Source organism: Dendrobates tinctorius, unplaced genomic scaffold, assembly GCF_039654945.1.
Source record: "Dendrobates tinctorius isolate UK_male_01 unplaced genomic scaffold, ASM3965494v1 ptg000213l, whole genome shotgun sequence".
Classification (NCBI taxonomy): Eukaryota; Metazoa; Chordata; class Amphibia; order Anura; family Dendrobatidae; genus Dendrobates; species Dendrobates tinctorius.
In genome coordinates, this window is record NW_027361880.1 from 5,673,825 (window position 1) to 5,693,905 (window position 20,081).

General features: G+C 40.8%; 1 protein-coding gene across 2 annotated transcripts in view; it reads left to right on the forward strand.

Moving 5' to 3' along the window:
* Positions 1-20,081, forward strand: part of SMTN (smoothelin) — a 176,953-nt gene that overhangs the window by 110,037 nt on the left and 46,835 nt on the right. For both annotated transcript variants that reach the window (XM_073554795.1, XM_073554794.1), the window contains exons 11-18: positions 4,881-5,033; positions 5,117-5,192; positions 5,485-5,649; positions 6,471-6,533; positions 6,692-6,755; positions 12,061-12,213; positions 14,231-14,354; positions 16,288-16,439. In XM_073554795.1, the coding sequence (XP_073410896.1) occupies positions 4,881-5,033; positions 5,117-5,192; positions 5,485-5,649; positions 6,471-6,533; positions 6,692-6,755; positions 12,061-12,213; positions 14,231-14,354; positions 16,288-16,439 (950 nt within the window). The remainder of the gene's footprint in view (positions 1-4,880; positions 5,034-5,116; positions 5,193-5,484; positions 5,650-6,470; positions 6,534-6,691; positions 6,756-12,060; positions 12,214-14,230; positions 14,355-16,287; positions 16,440-20,081) is intronic.

Below are 20,081 nucleotides of genomic sequence, written 5' to 3' on the forward strand. Positions count from 1 at the left end.
AGTGACTCACCACTTGGAAGCTTCTGCAGACAATCTTATGTTAAATCTTGCCACTAAGGAAGTGTCCTTCAGTAGTATTTCTTTTCCTTCTGGCTCCTCAGCCCCAGCATCCAGAACGAAGCTTCTTACTTTCTAGAATAACTGGATCACATTGTTCCCTTGTACTCAGCAGAATTCTTCATTTCTATTGTATAGTGGTAGAACAGGGAAACGTTGGCTCTGTCCATTATCGCAGGTCCGTCTACAGGTCAGGAATGAACTTTTCCAGATCTTGGTCCTTTTTGTGTCTATCCTTTTTTGTGGCTCCTTTTTGCAGAGCTCCCTTTAACATTGATACAGACATGAGAATAGATTTTAAAAATCTCCCAAGAAGAACATTGTGATATGCCCAATTCTATTTTTCAGTTAGAATCTACTCCTCCTCCCCCCCTTCAGGAAAAAAAAGACATGTCCGTAAGGAAAATAAAGGCACTGCCATTAAAGCATTAAAGGAGTTGTATGGGCTAAAAAAATGACTGTTTTCAACAGCAGTGCCTCATCTGTCCCCAGCTTGCCTGTGGTATTGCAGTGATGCTCTATTCATTTCAGTGGCACTTTGCTGTAATGCCAGCCATAATCCATTCACCGTTCTGGCTCTGCTTCCGGTAAAAAAGCCGCATGTCGGCAGTTTCGGCCAAGGTGCAGCCGCGATGTGTGAATTCGGGCTTAAGAAAAAAAAAAAAAGCAAAAATTATAGCAGAAAAAAAAAAAATCCAGATTAGGATTCAGTGTACAGAAGTCACCAGGAGTGCCAGTGACCAGGTCAGGCCCCTACAACATTATGGGGGTGAGGCGCTGTCACACATTGCGTCATTGGCGTTGTTGCTAAGCAAACATAGAAAAAAAATTGTAATTAATGGAAAGCGGAATTAGTCTGGGATTGTAGGCATATTAATTGTTACATCCTTTTTTGCGGTTTCAGTTTATAGAATATACCGGTGAGTTTGTAGCATATATCCATGTTCTTCCTACTGTATATTGCAGGAGCCCCTTGTATTGTGTAGACACAGTACTGGGAGGTGAGTGGTTAACTTTCCTATTCCAGTGCTAGGATTTGGCAGCTTCCTGCCACCTGCTGTGCCCACATCTTTCTTCCCCTTTGTCTGCAGAAAGTATTATGTAAATATATTTATAGCTCCTGTCTGTAAACATCCCCCCATATCGGGATTAGAAGGGGGATCAGAGCCGGACACTAGCTGCGTCCTTGGACAGATCCGCTCTGATATGTGATCATAACTGTACTGGAAGGCAGACCCCCTGCACCCACTCAGTCTCCTCTGTACTAGGTCGTGTTCACATCTAGTGGTCCTTGCTGTGTCTCCGCTCTTCCTACTGCTTATATCTGGTACTCCCGGCTAAGTGTTGCCTCTGTCCTCGAGATCCAAACACCACTTGTCCGAATATGCCTAGTGCGGGCATCCAGGAGTTGGATAATCAGCACTCAGAACCCATGCAGAATGCGGGGCATGAATTTGTGCTCTTTCAGAAGCAAGTCACTCAGCAACTGCGGGACATGGCCATGTTGTTGGAACCACTGACGTCGGCAGTCAATGACTTGAAGGAAGAGAATCTTCTTCTCCATTTAGAACAAGTGCGGTTGACCCGGCAGGTGGAAGAGCTGACTCTTTTTATTGGCGCACAGGAAGCTTGCAGTTCTGTACCCCATCCTCCAAGGTTTGCCAGTACACGAAGATCTTCCTCAGTACATTTATCTAGAAGTGACAGTCTTGTAAGTCCCTCAAGTCTATGCATTATATCTGGGCTGCAAGAAGTTTGATTTTATTTTTCTGGGCAATTGTCTTTACTAGTGGCTGCTGAAGAGGTGTCGAGGGAACATGATGGCCTTCAATGATTTTACTCTTTAAGGCCACGTTCACACTGTCAGTATTTGGTCAGTATTTTACGTCACTATCTGTAAGCCAAAATCAGGGGTGGGTGATAATTGTAGAAGTGGTGACATGTTTCCATTATACTTTCCTCTGATTGTTCTACTCTCGATTTTTGCTTACACACACAGATGTACAATACTGAACTTCTGAATGTGGCCTAACCCTCTAAAATTATCCGTGTGCATTTTAATGGGATGAATGTCCTTGTCTCCTCTCCAATTTCAAACACTTTTGTCTAATACTCTGTCATGTAACCGGGGTACAATAAATTTAATAGCAAGACTGATAACAGCAGCCAATTTAAAGAGCCAGAAAACTAATATCAGCAATGCCTGCCAATTCTGTGCTTCGGTAGCGTTTCATATTGAATATCTTACAATTACTAGGAACAGCAGGGGGAGAACACTGTTTAAATATAGACTCCTTACCTTTTCCACTTGCTACAATTATCTAGATTCCAGTACAGTGCAAGAATCTGTGTAATTGGCTGCAGCCTAATATAGTTTTAGAACATAGGCCAGCAGTAGGTAACCTTAGAGGAGCCGGGCTTTAACATTTTTTATTTTACACATGAATAAGTAAGCTTGTAATATATCTTATCGGGGAAAAAAAATCTTTTTCTTTCTCCTCCTGGATTTATTTTTCAAACACATGTCAAGAATAAAATCTGTATTTAGGGAAGACTGATTTTCCTCTTAAAGGGGACATGATTGTTGCTGCTAAGATGCTATGAAGAAAGGAGGTAGGAGCAAGACGCCGACACATTCTGCTGCTCGTTCTACTGAAACATTTTTTATAAATCTATGGTAAAAAAAAAAAGTTAAACCATAACTGTAGTTTCCTGAGGACTTGCAGCAGGATGTGTCTCTCTCTCCCAAATCCCTCCTACAATCCCCTCCCCTGCCCGCCCTACAAGCACCAGCTTCCTCTCCTAGCGCCGTAATTTGTAGGTCTGTATTCACCCAAGATTTTACTTGGGAATTGAGTTCAGTCCAGGAGACTTCTCTGATAATGTTACAAAATGACTCATGTTCATGGGTGCTATGATTCATGAAATATAATAGAAGTGACCGTTACGGTTTAAAATTTTTATTAGTGTTCGTATTACTAGAATAATTTGTATTTTTTGTGTAATAACTGTACTATGTTTTTATTACTACTATCTGACAGCAGCATGTTATATGCAGGAAGAGCTGAGCAGATTGACGTATAGTTTTGTGTGAAACTGTACCGTGTAAGGGGAAGAGTCAGACGACCATATAATTCGGAGTGGCGGACGGCTCTCAGGACCCAAGCGTGACGGCTGTATAGAAATATACGCTCCGCTCAGGAGAGCCGATGGCCAGACCAAGCATTGCGCTTTGATCCTCGTCCCAGTTATTTGGCCGTCTGATTCTTCCCCTTTATTAATTTAGTAGGAGTCAAGTGGGCAGTTTTAATCAATGACTGGCAGCTTTGTATATGCAGTGAAAGTGGTCAGTCGCCACGTAGAACCACCCACGCTGATCCTCAAGTAGAGACACTGTTCAATAAATGAATTACAAGTTATTTTATTAATTTTTTCTAAAAACCTATCAATCTGTAAAGCTTCTTGTGTTATTGCCTGCTGATTGCACCAGATTTCCAAGTTGGTGGGTTTTACCCTATAGATCCCATCTATTGAGCAACAAGAACAGGTCACATTAGTATGACATGTTGGTGGACAGCTTCAATGTATAGAAGTTGCCTCGGACATTAGGACCTCCATATACACAAGCCAACGTCTATATTTTGGCTGCGTTCCTCAGCAGTATTTTGCATGGCTGGCATAATGAAGAATTACTATTATGACTTTCTAAGCACATTGTTGGAAGCCGTTTTTTTAAAGCCAAATCCATGAATAGATCAAAAGACACGTGTGAAAGACCAATACTTTTCCTCTTCTTACATCCACACTTGACGTTGGCTTTAAAAACCGAATAAAAAAAACTGAACGTGAAAACATAGCCTGTTTCTTCAGATACCCTGGTGTTAATTTGTGGCAGTTCCCCTGTACGGCATCTAGTGAAACGCTTTGAATAGTTCAGTAACATGCTGTGTCCTGATATAGCTATTTGGGTCTGGTGCCAGATACATTCCTATCTGTGGTTTCCGAACAATTCTTCCTTCCAGATCCTCCATTACAGACTGATTTCACCTCGTGCAGACAGCTTACCCTAACCCGGCTCATTTTTTTTTTATTTTTTTTTTTTACCAGTAAAATGTTCGAACACTTGTGATAATGTACAGTGACAAATGTCTCCAGCTGACACTAAGTTTTTAGTTTAGAAAACTTTATATTAGAGGCTGGATTTCTACAGGACTGGGTGACTTGCTTTAAGTATATTTTAACCAATATTTGACCAGATAATTTCTTTGGTCCCCATTGATCACCTGTAATATTAGGAGGAACCAAGTTCCTAGTGTTCAATGGGCTTTCCATGTAATGTATAGACCTATTGGATCCTCCAGTATGAAATGTTTTTGGAACTGTTTTGGATAACAGGTGGATAAACCTCCCGCTACTTCAGATATCTGTTTTTGTGGCCAAATGCAGCCAAATTTTGCCCCATGAACAATACCCCCTAAGGTACCATTTTTGTTACGGTCAATGGTCTCATTCCAAAGATAGAACCTTTCCTTTAGTCGTGACTGCAAGGAACTCTGTAATTGAAGGCACATATCATCTTGCTTGTCAAACATGTAAGAATACTTTTATGTAAATGTCATCAGTAGGCCGTTGAAGGTAAAATACCAGGAACATGTTTTGCAAACTAAATTTCCCATAATTGGATACCCAATGAAAATGTTACAAATTATGGCTTAATTTTTAAGTTGTAAAAATAAATGGGCAATAAACTGTCTAAACTCTGGCTCTGTTCAACAAGACACGTGCTAGTATCATGCTTGACCTAACGTCTTGTTGTTCTGCAGGTTGAGCCGGAGCCATCACAACAGGGCAGTCAGCAGGTTGAAGTATTTCTTCCCAGCACAACTGAAATTGTGAAAGCGGAGCAAGAAAAAAAGGGCAAAGTGACAGCTGATGAACTGCGCGCTATCGAAGATGAGGATGTTCTTGATAAAATGGTGAGATCAGGAGGCTTTTTTGGAGGGTTGTGGATTCTCTTGTGCAGAGTCTCATTCCTGTAGTGTTTCCTTTTGTGATCCAGTTGGATGGCACCACAGACTTCGAAGAGAGGAGGCTAATCCGTTCAGCCATGAGGGAGCTACGACAGCGAAAAAGAGGTATTTTACACCTATTTAGCCCCACATGATGCAGTTTTTCAAATCTGAAATGATGCTTTAGGCCTTTCCTGTATATTGAGGATTTACTGCAGATTTTCAGGCAAGATTTGACGTGCAGCTGAATATGTATACTTATGTCGTTGCATTTGGATTACTTCATAGTGTGTTCAGAAGCTCAAATGCTCTTGGGTGCTAAACCTTGTTGTCTTAACGCTTTTTAAGCCAGTGACTTTTGCTTGGTAAAATGTCTATGGCTTCTACGCTTTGCTGAATATATTTGCTTTTTTGTTAGAACAACGGGAGAAGGAAAGAGAGCAGCGCTTACAGGAACTAAAGAACAAGGAGAAGGAGTCCAGGATGGCAAGGAGCACAGAGACAAGTTTACGACAGACTGAAACAACAAATCACGGCTCGGCCATTAGCACCATCACTAAAACACAGAGGTTGGTCCAGTCAAGTAAGTAACTGTCAAGATGCAGTTCCCAGAAGGATTTTCATTTTTTTTTTTTTTTTTTTTTTTTTACAAATCCGAGTAAAATAAAGACCTCAGTTGTGGCCACTGATGCAGAGTCAATAACATTCCTCATAGGCAGATACAATGGGGTAGTCTGCCACTTTTGAACCTAGCCTAAAGCCAATTAAAAAAAACAGTGTGAATATATTTTTCTTCCCCTTAATATAGAATTTTGTTTGGATAATGTTAGAGGTTTTGCCTCAATAGACCTAAGATATTCCGTGTCGGTGATCGATGTCTTATAGCTGAGGAACCTGACAATCATTAGAATTGTAGCCTTTAACCTTCTTTCCTCTAACCTGCATGACCGCATTGAGCTCTTTGAATGGAGCAGTGGTTGAATAACCATAGCACTATTACATTTAGTTTTTTATTTAGGATAAATGCAGACATCTGAGCACTTCACTTTTCATAAGCACCAAAGACCTTGAAAGGAGCAGCAGGACCCAAGGTGAACCCTTGCTACACACAATCTCCCAGCACGACCTGGCTTAGGACCTCCGTTCTAGTGAATGGTTGTGGGCCCGGTGATAGAATGCCCAGTAATCACACTTTTCTAGCCAATGAATGTTTCAGAGGAAATCCTTTGAAATAACACAAATTATATGAAAGACTAATCTGGTCAGGATAGTTTGGCCCAGTCACATGGGTGACTAGAAGTCATGAAGCGTTTACCTGTAGCTCTCGCGTAAAGTAGTGATGCATTCCCCTTGTACTGCATTTATCCCTCTGTGCTTTTTAAATATAAATGTTATGTTTCGCAGATGATGGCAGCAAAACATCAAGAACCACGACTGTAGAGGCCAGTTATGTAAAACGATCGGAGAGTGAGTGTATACAATTTCTTTTACCTCATTTATTTTCTATTTCTAATTACATAACATGCATCACGCGATTGAAAGCACCTATGAGGCTGGGACTGCATTATTAATGTGTTCTATGTATATATTACTCACATACAGAGAGATTTTTTTTATCATTGCAGATGGCGGGACACTTGTTCAGACGAAATCTTCATTCAGTGCATCTACATCTAAGAAGGTCGGCAGGTAAATAAGCAATTCTGCATGATGACATGCTTTCACTATATTTTTTCTCTAAATATAGATTTCCCTAAAAAAAATTACAACTCTTACAGGCACATTAGTATTAGAGATGAGTGAGTCTTTAATATTATATCTGCTAGCTGTATTCTAACATCCCATCATTGACTTAAATGTGATAAATATGCCACCATAATGATAAAATCACTCATTGGCAGAACTCTGAAGGTGAATTTATAAAGGTTTGCTCGTTTTAATCAGATTTTTTGCTAGCAGAATGCTGAGCATATTATAGCACCCTCTTTATATTAGCCACTGGGAGGCACAACATCTTATTTATGTTTAGCCGATTCATGAATTTTGCTTTACGTACCACTCCGGAGTGTTTTTTGTTGTTTCACCGCCGGAGTGATATCTCTAACGTGTTCACTGCGTGTAGTAGAATACTTGCCAGTCTCAGTCTTCTGCTGTTCTCTGAGCTGCTCCAGACATCTTCTGCTAGTTGTGACCTGCCCGATGGCTCCAGTGTTTGCTGGGCGGGCTGGAAGTCACTTCTCAATATAAGTCTATGAGGACATCGGAGGAGGATGGCGAGATGGAGCGACGTCTGAAAGATTCGGAGGCAGCCTATATATCTGATCAAACTAATAGGAATAGGGTGGAGTGGTTGACTGCTCAAAGGTTACATACTTAATATATTGATACTAAAACTAAGCGTAAACTATTTTTTACTAGACAATCTTATTTTGAAATGGGGAATCAGGCTAGTAAATTTTTGGCTTATTTGGTGTGACAGCAAAATACAACTAACACGATTCTACAGGTCCGCAACTTGGATGGTACTCTGGTTTCTTCAACGGAGGAAATACTGAAATGTTTTTCTGATTATTATAGTTCATTGTATAATTCAAAGACTGATGTGGATGGCCTGGGGTGTCTAAATGATATAGAGTTTCCCGTACTGAGTCCTTCCCAGCGGGCCTTTATGGATGCTGAGTTTACTCTGGAGGAGGTGGAGGATGCCATAAAGGATGTGGCCCCCGGGAAGGCCCCTGGGCCGGATGGATTCCCTGTTGAACTGTATAGGAATTACCAGGAGACACTAGCGCCCCTTTTGTTGACGGTGTTTCGTGGGATTTGGGAAGGGGATGCATGCCGGAATCCTTCTATGAGGCTAATATAATAGTTCTTAAAAAGGAGGGGAAAGTCCCTTTAGAATGTGGATCTTATCGACCCATATCATTGGTAAATGTGGATTATAAGATTTTCACAAAAATTTTGGCCAAAAGGTTGAATTCAGTCATATTACAGTAGATCTTGTACACTCTGACCAAACTGGCTTTATGCCTGGTAAGAACACCTCTATCAATATTAGACGAGTCCAGTCAGTGGTCCAATGTAGCTCCCTGGTGCCGGACAATGAGTGGGCATTGGCATCGCTGGATGCGGCCAAGGCCTTTGACTCTCTTGAATGGCCTTTTCTCCGTGCATGTTTGCAGAGGTATGGATTCGGTGATATATTCCAAAAATGGGTCAGTATTTTGTACATGAAACCTAAGGCCCGGGTCATCGTAAATAATTCCATATCTGAGCCATTTTCCCTACATAGGGGAACTCGTCAGGGATGTCCCCTTTCCCCGGCCCTTTTTGCTCATGCTATTGAAGCACTGGCATTTCGTATAAGATCTTCCCCTGATGTTGCTGGTATATAGATAGCGGGTCGGACAGATACCATAGGCTTATATGCTGACGATATGGTGATATTTATGGACAAAGCAGGGGAAACCCTAACAAGAGTAATCACTATTATAAATAAATTTGTTAAATACTCTTGCCTATATATAAATTGGGAGAAATCTGCTTTGATGCCTCTTTCCCATGCTCCAATGTCACGACTTGAGACTCTCTCCCTGCTACCCATTGTAACCAGTTTTAAATACCTGGGTGTCCATATTTCTAGAGACAGTAAACTTGATTTGCAACTTAATATATATCCGCTGCGGGAGATGGTTAAAGTCAAATTTGCGGTCTGGGGTAAACTACCACTGTCTGTGGCCGGACGTATTAGTTTAATTAAAATGATATTACTCCCCAAGCTTAGCTACTTTCTTCAACATAGTGCTGTAGTGGTGCCCAGATCCTTTTTCGCTAATTTGAACTCCCAGATCACATCTTTTATATGGGGGGAGACTAGGCCCAAACTTAAGCTAGCCACTTTGCAGAGGCCCAAAAAGGGAGGGGGGGCAGCGTTACCCGATTTTTATTTATTTATTTATTTATTTTTTATTTTTTTTATTTTTTTTTTTTTTTATTATTATTATTATTTTTTTTTTTTTTTCTGTATTTGTCTGGGCAGGCCAAAGCCATAAGCACGTGGATGCCCGGCGGTCACCTGCCTAATTCTGAAAACCATTTACTTCATGCCGCACAAACTAGTTGCCCGTTGGGTTTTTTGGAAATGAGGAAAACAAATGTCTCGCGACTGCTGCCCCTGCTTCGTCTGGCACGATCAATATGGAAACAGATTAAGAGGGTGGTTGGATTTGAGGATATTGTTGCTGAGAGGCCCCTATGGAATAATGGTTACCTTCCGGCGTTACTTGAACATCCATCCACCGAGTTTTGGGCTCAGTATAGTGTCTCTACGATAGGCGATCTGTATGACCATGGAACTTTGATCTCCTTTGAACAACTACAAGTTAATCGCAGTGTCCCGAGGTCTCAGTTCTCTCGTTATTTGCAGCTAATGTCAGCGTTTCAATCGCACATGAGAAGTACAGGTATAGATAACGCTATTTCATCTTTACCCTTGATAGGGATCCTTAAATCACAGGGCCCCCAGGGTCTCATTTCTTCTCTATATACATATATGTTGTCAGTAGGAACAGAATCCACCATAGACTCAGTTAGGAAGAAGTGGGAAAGGCTCATCCCAGATACACGAGGAGAGGAATGGGAAGAAATTCTAGAGTCATCAATCAAGGTATCTCCGTCTGTTAATAACAGGATGATACAATTATATATTATAAATCAATCATATTTGACTCCAACTCGGCTCTTTAAGATGGGCCGATACCAATCATCGGAATATTTGAGATGTCATTCAATAGATGCAGTGATAATGAGGATGAATGAACTCATGGAGATCAACATCCAACACTGCGGAGACACCATCACATGTTTCTCAACGCAGTGATTCTAGAGCACTGCCCCCATCCCTTATGGGAAATATGCAAAACATGCCAAACAGAAGCCGCGGAGACACCATCACATGTTTCTCAACGCAAGCAATGACCAGCCAGGTCTTTCCCCGGGAAGGAACAACCACGGGAAGGGAAGTCTCCAATGAAGGAAACCACCTATGCCAAAACATGGTATCCATCCACAGACAGCTGTTTCGGGGTATTGCCCCTCATCAGTGTGGAGTAGGAAACTGGCTGGTAGGAGCAATGCCTAGTAAAAGACTGTGATAATGAGGATGAATGAACTCATGGAGATCAACATCCAACACTGCGGAGACACCATCACGTGTTTCTCAACGCAATGATTCTAGAGCACTGCCCCCATCCCTTATGGGAAATATGCAAAACAGAAGCCGCGGAGACAACATCACATGTTTCTGAACGCAAGCAATGACCAGCCAGGTCTTTCCCCGGGAAGGAACAACCACGGGAAGGGCAGTCTCCAATGAAGGAAACCACCTATGCCAAAACATGGTATCCATCCACAGACAGCTGTTTCGGGGTATTGCCCCTCATCAGTGTGGAGTAGGAAACTGGCTGGTAGGAGCAATGCCTAGCAAAAGACTGTGATAATGAGGATGAATGAACTCATGGAGATCAACATCCAACACTGCGGAGACACCATCACGTGTTTCTCAACGCAATGATTCTAGAGCACTGCCCCCATCCCTTATGGGAAATATGCAAAACATGCAAAACAGAAGCCGCGGAGACAACATTACATGTTTCTCAACGCAAGCAATGACCAGCCATGTCTTTCCCCGGGAAGGAACAACCACGGGAAGGGCAGTCTCCAATGAAGGAAACCACCTATGCCAAAACATGGTATCCATCCACAGACAGCTGTTTCGGGGTATTGCCCCTCATCAGTGTGGAGTAGGAAACTGGCTGGTAGGAGCAATGCCTAGTAAAAGACTGTGATAATGAGGATGAATGAACTCATGGAGATCAACATCCAACACTGTGGAGACACAGAATAACCTCATGACCCAATATCAACATGGGTTTACAAGGGACCGTTCCTGTCAGACTAATCTGATAAGCTTTTATGAAGAGGTAAGTTCCGGACTGGACCAAGGGAATGCAGTGGACGTGGTGTACATGGACTTTTCAAAAGCTTTTGATACGGTGCCACACAAAAGGTTGATACATAAAATGAGAACAATGGGGATAGGGGAAAATATGTGTAGGTGGGTTAAGATCTGGCTCAGGGATAGGAAACAAAGGGTGGTTATTAATGGGGCACACTCGGACTGGGTCACGGTTAGCAGTGGGGTACCACAGGGGTCAGTTTTGGGCCCGCTTCTTTTTAACATATTTATTAATGACCTTGTAGGGGGCATAGAGAGTAGAATTTCAATATTTGCAGATGACACTAAACTCTGCAGGGTAATTAATACAGAGGAGGACAATTTTATTTTACAGGAGGATTTATGTAAACTAGAAGCTTGGGCTGATAAATGGCAAATGAGCTTTAATGGGGATAAATGTAAGGTCATGCACTTGGGTAGAACGAACAAGTTGTATAATTATGTGCTTAATTGTAAAACACTGGGCAAAACAGTCACTGAAAAAGACCTGGGTGTATGGGTGGACGACAAACTCACATTTAGTGGCCAGAGTCAAGCAGCTGCTGCAAAGGCAAATAAAATAATGGGATGCATTAAAAGAGGCATAGATGCTCATGAGGAGAACATAATTTTACCTCTATATAAGTCACTAGTGCGACCACACTTAGAATACTGTGTACAGTTCTGGTCTCCGGTGTATAAGAAAGACATAGCTGAACCATTATATCCTTCCTGAGCACCGGTGCCCAAAACTGTACACAGTACTCCATGTGCGGTCTAACCAGGGATTTGTACAGAGGCAGTATAATGCTCTCACCATGTGTATCCAGACCTCTTTTAATGCACCCCATGAACCTGTTTGCCTTGGCAGCCGCTGGTTCTCTTACATTTTCCAAAAATTGTCTATTTTATAGTCTTGCTTGTGTAAACTCCTTTTTGTTTGGTCATGCTACATGCATGTCATGAATGGTGTAAAACCCAATAACTATCCTGTTTCAGTATTTTTGAACGGGAGGATGATGGTGTGGCTGCCTTGGAAAGAAGGCAAGCAGAAAAGAAGAAGGAGCTCATGAAAGCACAAAGTCTTCCTAAAACGCCAGCCACACAGTCTCGCAAGGCCATGATTGAAAAACTGGAGAAAGATAGTGGAAGGTATTGAGAATTTTTAGCTTTCTCTTTGTTTTAACAGGGATGATTTTATTTATTTTGTTCTTACATAAATTATGTATAATTTTAGTTTTTGTTGGAGCTTATCAGAATCATTATTTGAAAGACCATATTTCATGTGGTCTGCAAGGCAGCCAGGTCATCTTTATAAATGCAGACTACACATAATGTTGTTAAAACGAATGAAACACTCTTCTGAAGTGGAAATGTTACAGATAACAGATTATAGATTGAGTTTGGAGCCAGTTAGAAAATACTTTAGAATTGTTTTATTAGTTTAATGCCATTGTTCTACAGTTGTGGCCAAAAGTATTGACACCCCTGCAATTCTACCAGATAATACTCAGTTTCTTCATGAAAATGATTGGAAACACATTCTTTGGTATTATTATCTTCATTTAATTTGTTTTAAATGAAAAAACACAAAAAGAATGAAGCAAAACATTGATCATTTCACACAAAACTCCAAAAATGGGCCAGACAAAAATATTGGCACCCTCAGCCTAATACTTGGTTGCACAACCTTTAGCCAAAATAACTGCGACCAACCGCTTCCGGTAACCATCAATGAGTTTCTTACAATGCTCTGCTGGAATTTTAGACCATTCTTCTTTGGCAAACTGCTTCAGGTCCCTGATATTTGAAGGGTGCCTTCTCCAAACTGCCATTTTTAGATCTCTCCACAGGTGTTCTATGGGATTCAGGTCTGGACTCATTGCTGGCCACCTTAGAAGTCTCCAGTGCTTTCTCTCAAACCATTTTCTAGTGCTTTTTTAAGTGTGTTTTTGGTCATTGTCCTGCTGGAAGACCTCTGAGGGAGACCCATCTTTCTCACACTGGGCCCTACATTATGCTGCAAAATTTGTTGGTAGTCTTCTGACTTCATAATGCCATGCACACGGTCAAGCAGTCCAGTGCCAGAGGCAGCAAAGCAACCCCAAAACATCAGGGAACCTCCGCCATGTTTGACTGTAGGGACCGTGTTCTTTTCTTTGAATGCCTCTTTTTCTCTCCTGTAAACTTTATGTTGATGCCTTTGCCCAAAAAGCTCTACTTTTGACTCATCTGACCAGAGAACATTCTTCCAAAACGTTTTAGGCTTTTTCAGGTAAGTTTTGGCAAACTCCAGCCTGGCTTTTTTATGTCTCGGGGTAAGAAGTGGGGTCTTCCTGGGTCTCCTACCATACAGTCCCTTTTCATTCAGACGCCGACGGATTGTACGGGTTGACACTGTTGTACCCTCGGACTGAAGGGCAGCTTGAACTTGTTTGGATGTTAGTCAGGGTTCTTTATCCAACATCCGCACAATCTTGCGTTGAAATCTCTTGTCAATTTTTCTTTTCCGTCCACATCTAGGGAGGTTAGCCACAGTGCCATGGGCTTTAAACTTCTTGATGACACTGCGCACGGTAGACACAGGAACATTCAGGTCTTTGGAGATGGACTTGTAGCCTTGAGATTGCTCATGCTTCCTCACAATTTGGTTTCTCAAGTCCTCAGACAGTTCTTTGGTCTTCTTTCTTTTCTCCATGCTCAATGTGGTACACACAAGGACACAGGACAGAGGTTGAGTCAACTTTAATCCATGTCAACTGGCTGCAAGTGTGATTTAGTTATTGCCAACACATGTTAGGTGCCACAGGTACGTTACAGGTGCTGTTAATTACACAAATTAGAGAAGCATCACATGATTTTTCGAACAGTGCCAATACTTTTGTCCACCCTCTTTTTTATGTTTGGTGTGGAATTATATCCAATTTGGCTTTAGGACAATTCTTGTTGTGTTTTTTCATTTAAGACAAATTAAATGAAGATAATAATACCAAAGAATTTGTGTTTGCAATCATTTTCAGGAAGAAACTGAGTATTCTCTGACAGAATTGCAGGGGTGTCAATGCTTTTGGCCACAACTGTATATTCAGCTTGGCAGTTCATATGTCCTGTTACTTTTTATGGATCATGCAATTTATTTATTTTTTTCTTTTTTAACTTTGTTTTGCAGTCCATCAACTCCAGCTTTTTCCAAAGTTGCCACCCCCCGGACCGCAGCATTTGGTGTTCCTAATGCCAACAGTATCAAGCAGATGTTGTTAGACTGGTGCAAAGCGAAAACTAGAGGTTATGATGTAAGTGTCGGGGGAAATCTGCGGAGCTCATATAATGCTCTACCATTGAGGTGCGAGTGAGAACAATTTAAATTTTTTTATTAAATCTATGTAGTTACTTCATATTACATTCTCCTGAAATTAGGGCTTTGATACCAAATTGTATTATAGGTTCTTTTATAAAGCTAGAACATGGTAGGCAAAGAGAAAATAAAATGTCAGTGTTATATGAAGTGGCTAATGAGACCAATTACCGCAAATCAGGCCTAGAAATCATTCCTGTAATCTAATTGATGGCCAACACCACCTCATGTAATATGGAATCATCGGTCCTAATAGAAGTGCACTAATCCCTACCTGTGCTACATTCTGTTAGATCAATAAGGAACAGTATAGAGATTGATCTGTATATATGCCTAAGGCATTTGTGTATTCAGTTACAAATAGTTGGACAGTGCTAAATTTTCATCATTCAGCCTCCATACCAACAAGGTGTCCCTAGAATTCAGTTACAAAAATAGTGTACCAACAGTTTGGGGATGAGAGATGGTTTTTACATACCATATTATTTTGTACGTTACTAGAAGACGCACCCCAGGTCTATTATGTAGAAAATGGGAAACATAGTAAAACTTCCCAAGTGGTGTAAAGAAGTGGAGGTGTCAAATCACAAATATTGAATGCAGTAGGTTAGATTATAAAATGAATAGATCTTCTGCAGCATGTGTATGATACCCATATAGCTTCACATTTAATACTTGGATACAATTACTTTGTGGTCAATAACTGCTTGAAGTAAAAAAACTCAGAAAACAGGTCGATGCGAGTGACATGGATACTGAAGCGGTTGGGTTACTGTGGTGGCATATTTTGGTCATTCTCCACCTGTAGTGTGTAGCACCGTCCCATCAGCTATGCAGCATGTGACTGCATTTTAGTATAATGTATTGCGATAACATCCCAGAATTCATCCTGTCACTTGTATCTGCAGTCACACAATCAATTAAACGGTGAGCTAGTTCTAGTGGCAATTTGGGAAAAATAATGGAACTTGTACACCATGGTGCCTAATAGTAGGACTTTTCAATCCAAAATACAATGTTTAGAGTTCCGCGCACCCCGATCTCGGGGCATAAATGTATTTAATTCACTCTAATTTATGATAAGAACTGAAATAAAATGTTGGCTTCCTTCCAGCAATACATGCACTGTATTTTTTTTGTATAGGGCATCAAGATCTGTTAAACTAGAATTATCCTAATTTGAAGTCTTTTCTAGTCAAAGAATTAGACTAGTGATGAGCAAATGTGCTCGGTAAGGTGTTATAAGAAAATGTGTACTAACAGTGTGTCTTCGGCGTGCTCGAAAAATGTTGGTTTTCCCGCGGCTGCATGTCTCGCGGCTGATCGACAGCTGCAAGGATTACCTGTTTGTTTTGATTGCCTGTTTAACAAACATCTGAAAAACATGCCGGTGTGGGGACTCCAACATATTATTCGAGCACGCCGGAAACACGAGCATGTTCTTATGGCACCTTATCCTAGCACGTTCACTATTAAAGACCATGCTGAAAAACTGGAGCGGTCTGCACATATACAGGTGGAAATGCACCGTAACTGCAGTACGGGCGTAAATGTAATTCTACAGCACTGTGTACACTGATCAAAATGTGAACTAAGAATCTCGTATTTATATACAAGTATCAATAGTATAAGTCATTAATTCATAGTGTAGGAGCCCATCTGTTGGCAATAAGGAGACCACATTTAGATGATGCAGACTCGCCTGTCTGTGACTTTTCAATCCATTGTACAGAGGCTATATGAGAATTGTCGCTGTCCAAATGCTTTCAGCCTCACCTGTTTGGGTCTGAGCACGTTTTCCAGGTGCTCCATGTGAGGATCTGTGATGGTTGCACAACTAACTATTCCTATATTCATATATTCCTTTCCAGCATGTGAACATCCAGAACTTTTCTTCCAGCTGGAGTGATGGAATGGCATTTTGTGCCTTGGTCCACAATTTCTTCCCTGAGGCATTTGACTACAACCAACTCACTCCACAAAACAGGAGACAGAACTTTGACTTGGCATTCTCTGCTGCAGAGTACGTAATGAATTAATTGCCATATGCGCCATTTTATCTGACTGTTAAGAGTTCAACACTTGTATGTCAATAACAGAATACATGTAAAGACTTGGAAGAAGGTGCAGGGTGTTTCCTAAAATGCCATTGTTTTTATAATTCAGTAAAATAGAACTTTAGTTATGCATGTGCTTGTTATATGACAATCTTTCTTTTCTATTGCCCCCTTCTCTGATCATAAGACTGCTTATGTATTTTTTTCCTACAAATCAAATCTGTGGTCGCTGAAAGCATGTTCAAATAATGCACAAAAAAAAGCAAACGCAACGTATGCATTTATCTGCACAGATTATATGGAATTGTATAATTACTCTATGGTTATACCATCGCGTACCGGTGTGTAGAATGTCCCAGTGAGCCCTTCAAAATCGTCAGTCCTTTTTATAAATTCTTATAGAATAAATGATGTTCCACACCCTTAATTCTAGTAGAGAAATGCAAAAAAATGACTTGCATGTTGGATTTTTCAGGGTAGGTAGATGTTTAGTCGAAGGTTCAATCCTTTTCTTCTAGTTTGCCCCTTTTATCCGTTACAAAAAGTGCTAAAAGTGATATTTTTATTGTCCCCTTATATACTAATACATTATATTATTAGATCGCCCCTCAATTGTCTTTTTTTCTAGACTAAATAATCCTAACTTTGCTAAGCTCTCTGGGTATTGTTGTTCCCCCATCCCCTTTTATTAAGTTTGTTGCCCTCCTTTGTACTCGCTCTAGTTCCATTATATCCTTCCTGGGTATTGGTGCCCAAAACTGTACCTATTACTCCATGTACGGTCTAACCAGTGATTTGTACAGAGGCAGTATAATGCTCTCATCATGTGTATCCAGACCTCTTTTAATGCACCCCATGATCCTGTTTGCCTTGGCAGCCGCTGGTCCTCTTAAATTTTCAAAAAATTGTCTATTTTATAGTCTTGCTTGTGTAAACTCCTTTTTGTTTGTTTGGTCATGCTACATGCATGTCATGAATAGTATAAAACCCAATAACTATCCTGTTACAGTATTTTTGAACGGGAGGATGATGGCGTGGCTGCCTTGGAAAGAAGGCAAGCAGAAAAGATGAAGGAGCTCATGAAAGCACAAAGTCTTCCTAAAACGCCCAAGTCCAGCAGTACATTTACATGGCCAGTCCATTCCTCCGCTACTGAGAAATCAGCGTTAAAATTGATATGCAAAAGAAGCCGAAAAACTATTTGTAGATCAGAAGCCTGTCACTCCAGCTCTATTGCTTGCCCAACGCAGTCTTCTCCTGCTTGATTGACCGCCTCTATTGTGTGATGTCAGGCAAAGGAGTAGTCCATCATGCAGGAAGAGGCGGCGCTGTGCGGGGAATAGAGCTGGAATGACAGCGGCTTTAGATCTACAAAAATTTCTCACATCAGCATTTTGATTTTATGTGAAAATGAGGCTGAAGAGCCATTTGTAGATCTAATGGCTTACAAGAAAAGGACCCGCCTAAATTTAACTTTTAATGATTTATTTAAAACCTATAGAGTTCTAAAAATAAAACCTCATACTAGAGGTAATAGAATGAACACGATATTTCTTAAGATAAGTATTCTACCACTTTTAGTGGGTACTTTTCTTGTAAGCTGTTAGCCGTTGACCCAATACTTTTGTAAGCCTGTTTGTAGCTCTGAAGCCTCTGTCACTCCAGCTCTATTCCCCTACCAGCGCCACCTCCTCCTGCCTGACTGACTACTCCACACACAGCATAGAGGCTGACAGTCAAGCAAGAGGAGGTAGCACTGAGCAAAGAACAGAGCTGGGGTGACACAGGATTCAGATCTACAAATAGTTCTTCGGTTTCATTTGCATATGAACTCAAATGCTGATTTCTGAGTAACTGACTGGCCATGTTAAGGTATTGCTGGGCTTCTCATTGAAATGTCTGCATGTGCATAGAAATAGTTGGAGTTTAAAATCATGCAGACGGATTCCTTTTTAAATGACACTTATAGCAAAATGATGGCTACAACAAAATCTCGTAGGGAAGTATAAGAGTATGTTCATGTACAGGTTGTTTTTTTTTCCTTACCTGGATTTTAGAGCAGATTTTGCACTAAAAAAAAGACATTAAATGAAAAGAAGTCTTCAACTCATTTTCAATAAGCTTCCTATTGATTTTCAATGGGAAATTGCACCTACAGTGCAAATGGTGCTAGACGTGTCATTTCTGGAGGCAATTCTGTGTGCGTAAAAATAAAAAGCTTCAAAGATTGACTACACAATAAAATGAAGCTGAAGAAAAAAAGCCCCATTCACAAAACTGCATAAAAAAAGCCCCACCAGAAAAATTCACATCATTAACTGCCAGTATACCCTTAGGCTGAAAGGAAAGCAACAAATGGTGGTCAGCACGACGGGTTCTAGATTGGCGATCAATCATGGAGTATTGTGCATAGCTGCAGACGTTTGCATATTTTTCTTTTCATGCTGCCACTGGTTCCGAGTAGAGCAGTTTGTAATGAGAGCTACAATTTGTGTTAAAAGCTTTTCTTTTCTTCTGGGCTGTAACCTTTCCTTCTCTCCCCCTCCAACCCAATGTATTGATTTGATTTTATCCAGAGCTCTTTTATGATCCTGATTAACCTGCTTTTTTTTTTTTTGTGAAAATTCTTTAACGTTAGTGTATATATGTCTTTTATCCAATGATTTCTGGAGTAAGTCCACTATTATTGGATTGCATTGGGTTTGACATTAATTTGGGCAAGGGAGTCCATTCTCTGGGGTGGTAAATAGGCGCAGTAATGTTGCTATGCAGTCAGAACTCCATGTTCTCACATGTCTGCCCTGCTGATCCTCTGCTTGGTGTGATGGCTTATTTCATGGCATTATTATTCTGCTTTTCTGCATTTCATGAACCGCACTATGCACGCTTACTGTAATACACTCAGATTGTGTTCGTGTTAGTATTGTGCTTACATTTTGTCTGGAATCATGAATGATTTTGATGTATATGGATATTTTTAAGAAAACGTGGGCGACCTCATGTTTTTTTGAATACATTGTGCTTTTCCTACCGGTATTCTCCACATGTAGAAAAGTGGATTCAAACTGTTCAGATAAAAATAAAAAATAGTACATACTAATGGTCTAGGGCTGGCTCCCTGCCACTGCCCCTGTCTCTGTTTTGGCTGCAACAATGACATCATGTTGACAGCTCATATCACCACTGCAGCCATTCACTGAGGTGATTGACACTACCGTCTGAAGGTTGATGGCCCCTCTTCTAGAAGTGGAAAGTAGTTTTATAAAGTAGGAAATTCTGTTATGTTGGATATTAGTATATGCAATATGTAGCTCCTTCAATCTGAATGTGTTCCTAGAATTATTGTTATGATTAGTGTCCAGTGTTGTACCCCATTAAGATTTAATGTGGCAGCTTGCATAGACTTGACCAGGCCCAAACATCCTAATAAGCCATAGTACTGGAAAAGACCAATTACTTCTGTGAGAAGATAAAGTAGATAAATTAGAAGACCCTAAATAGTGGCCAAACTAGTTATTCATCGCATTACTCAAGCCTTGTATCATGTAGCCTGTCACAGCCATATATGGCTAATCTGCGACCAGCAGTCTTCTGGCCTAGTAAGGAGA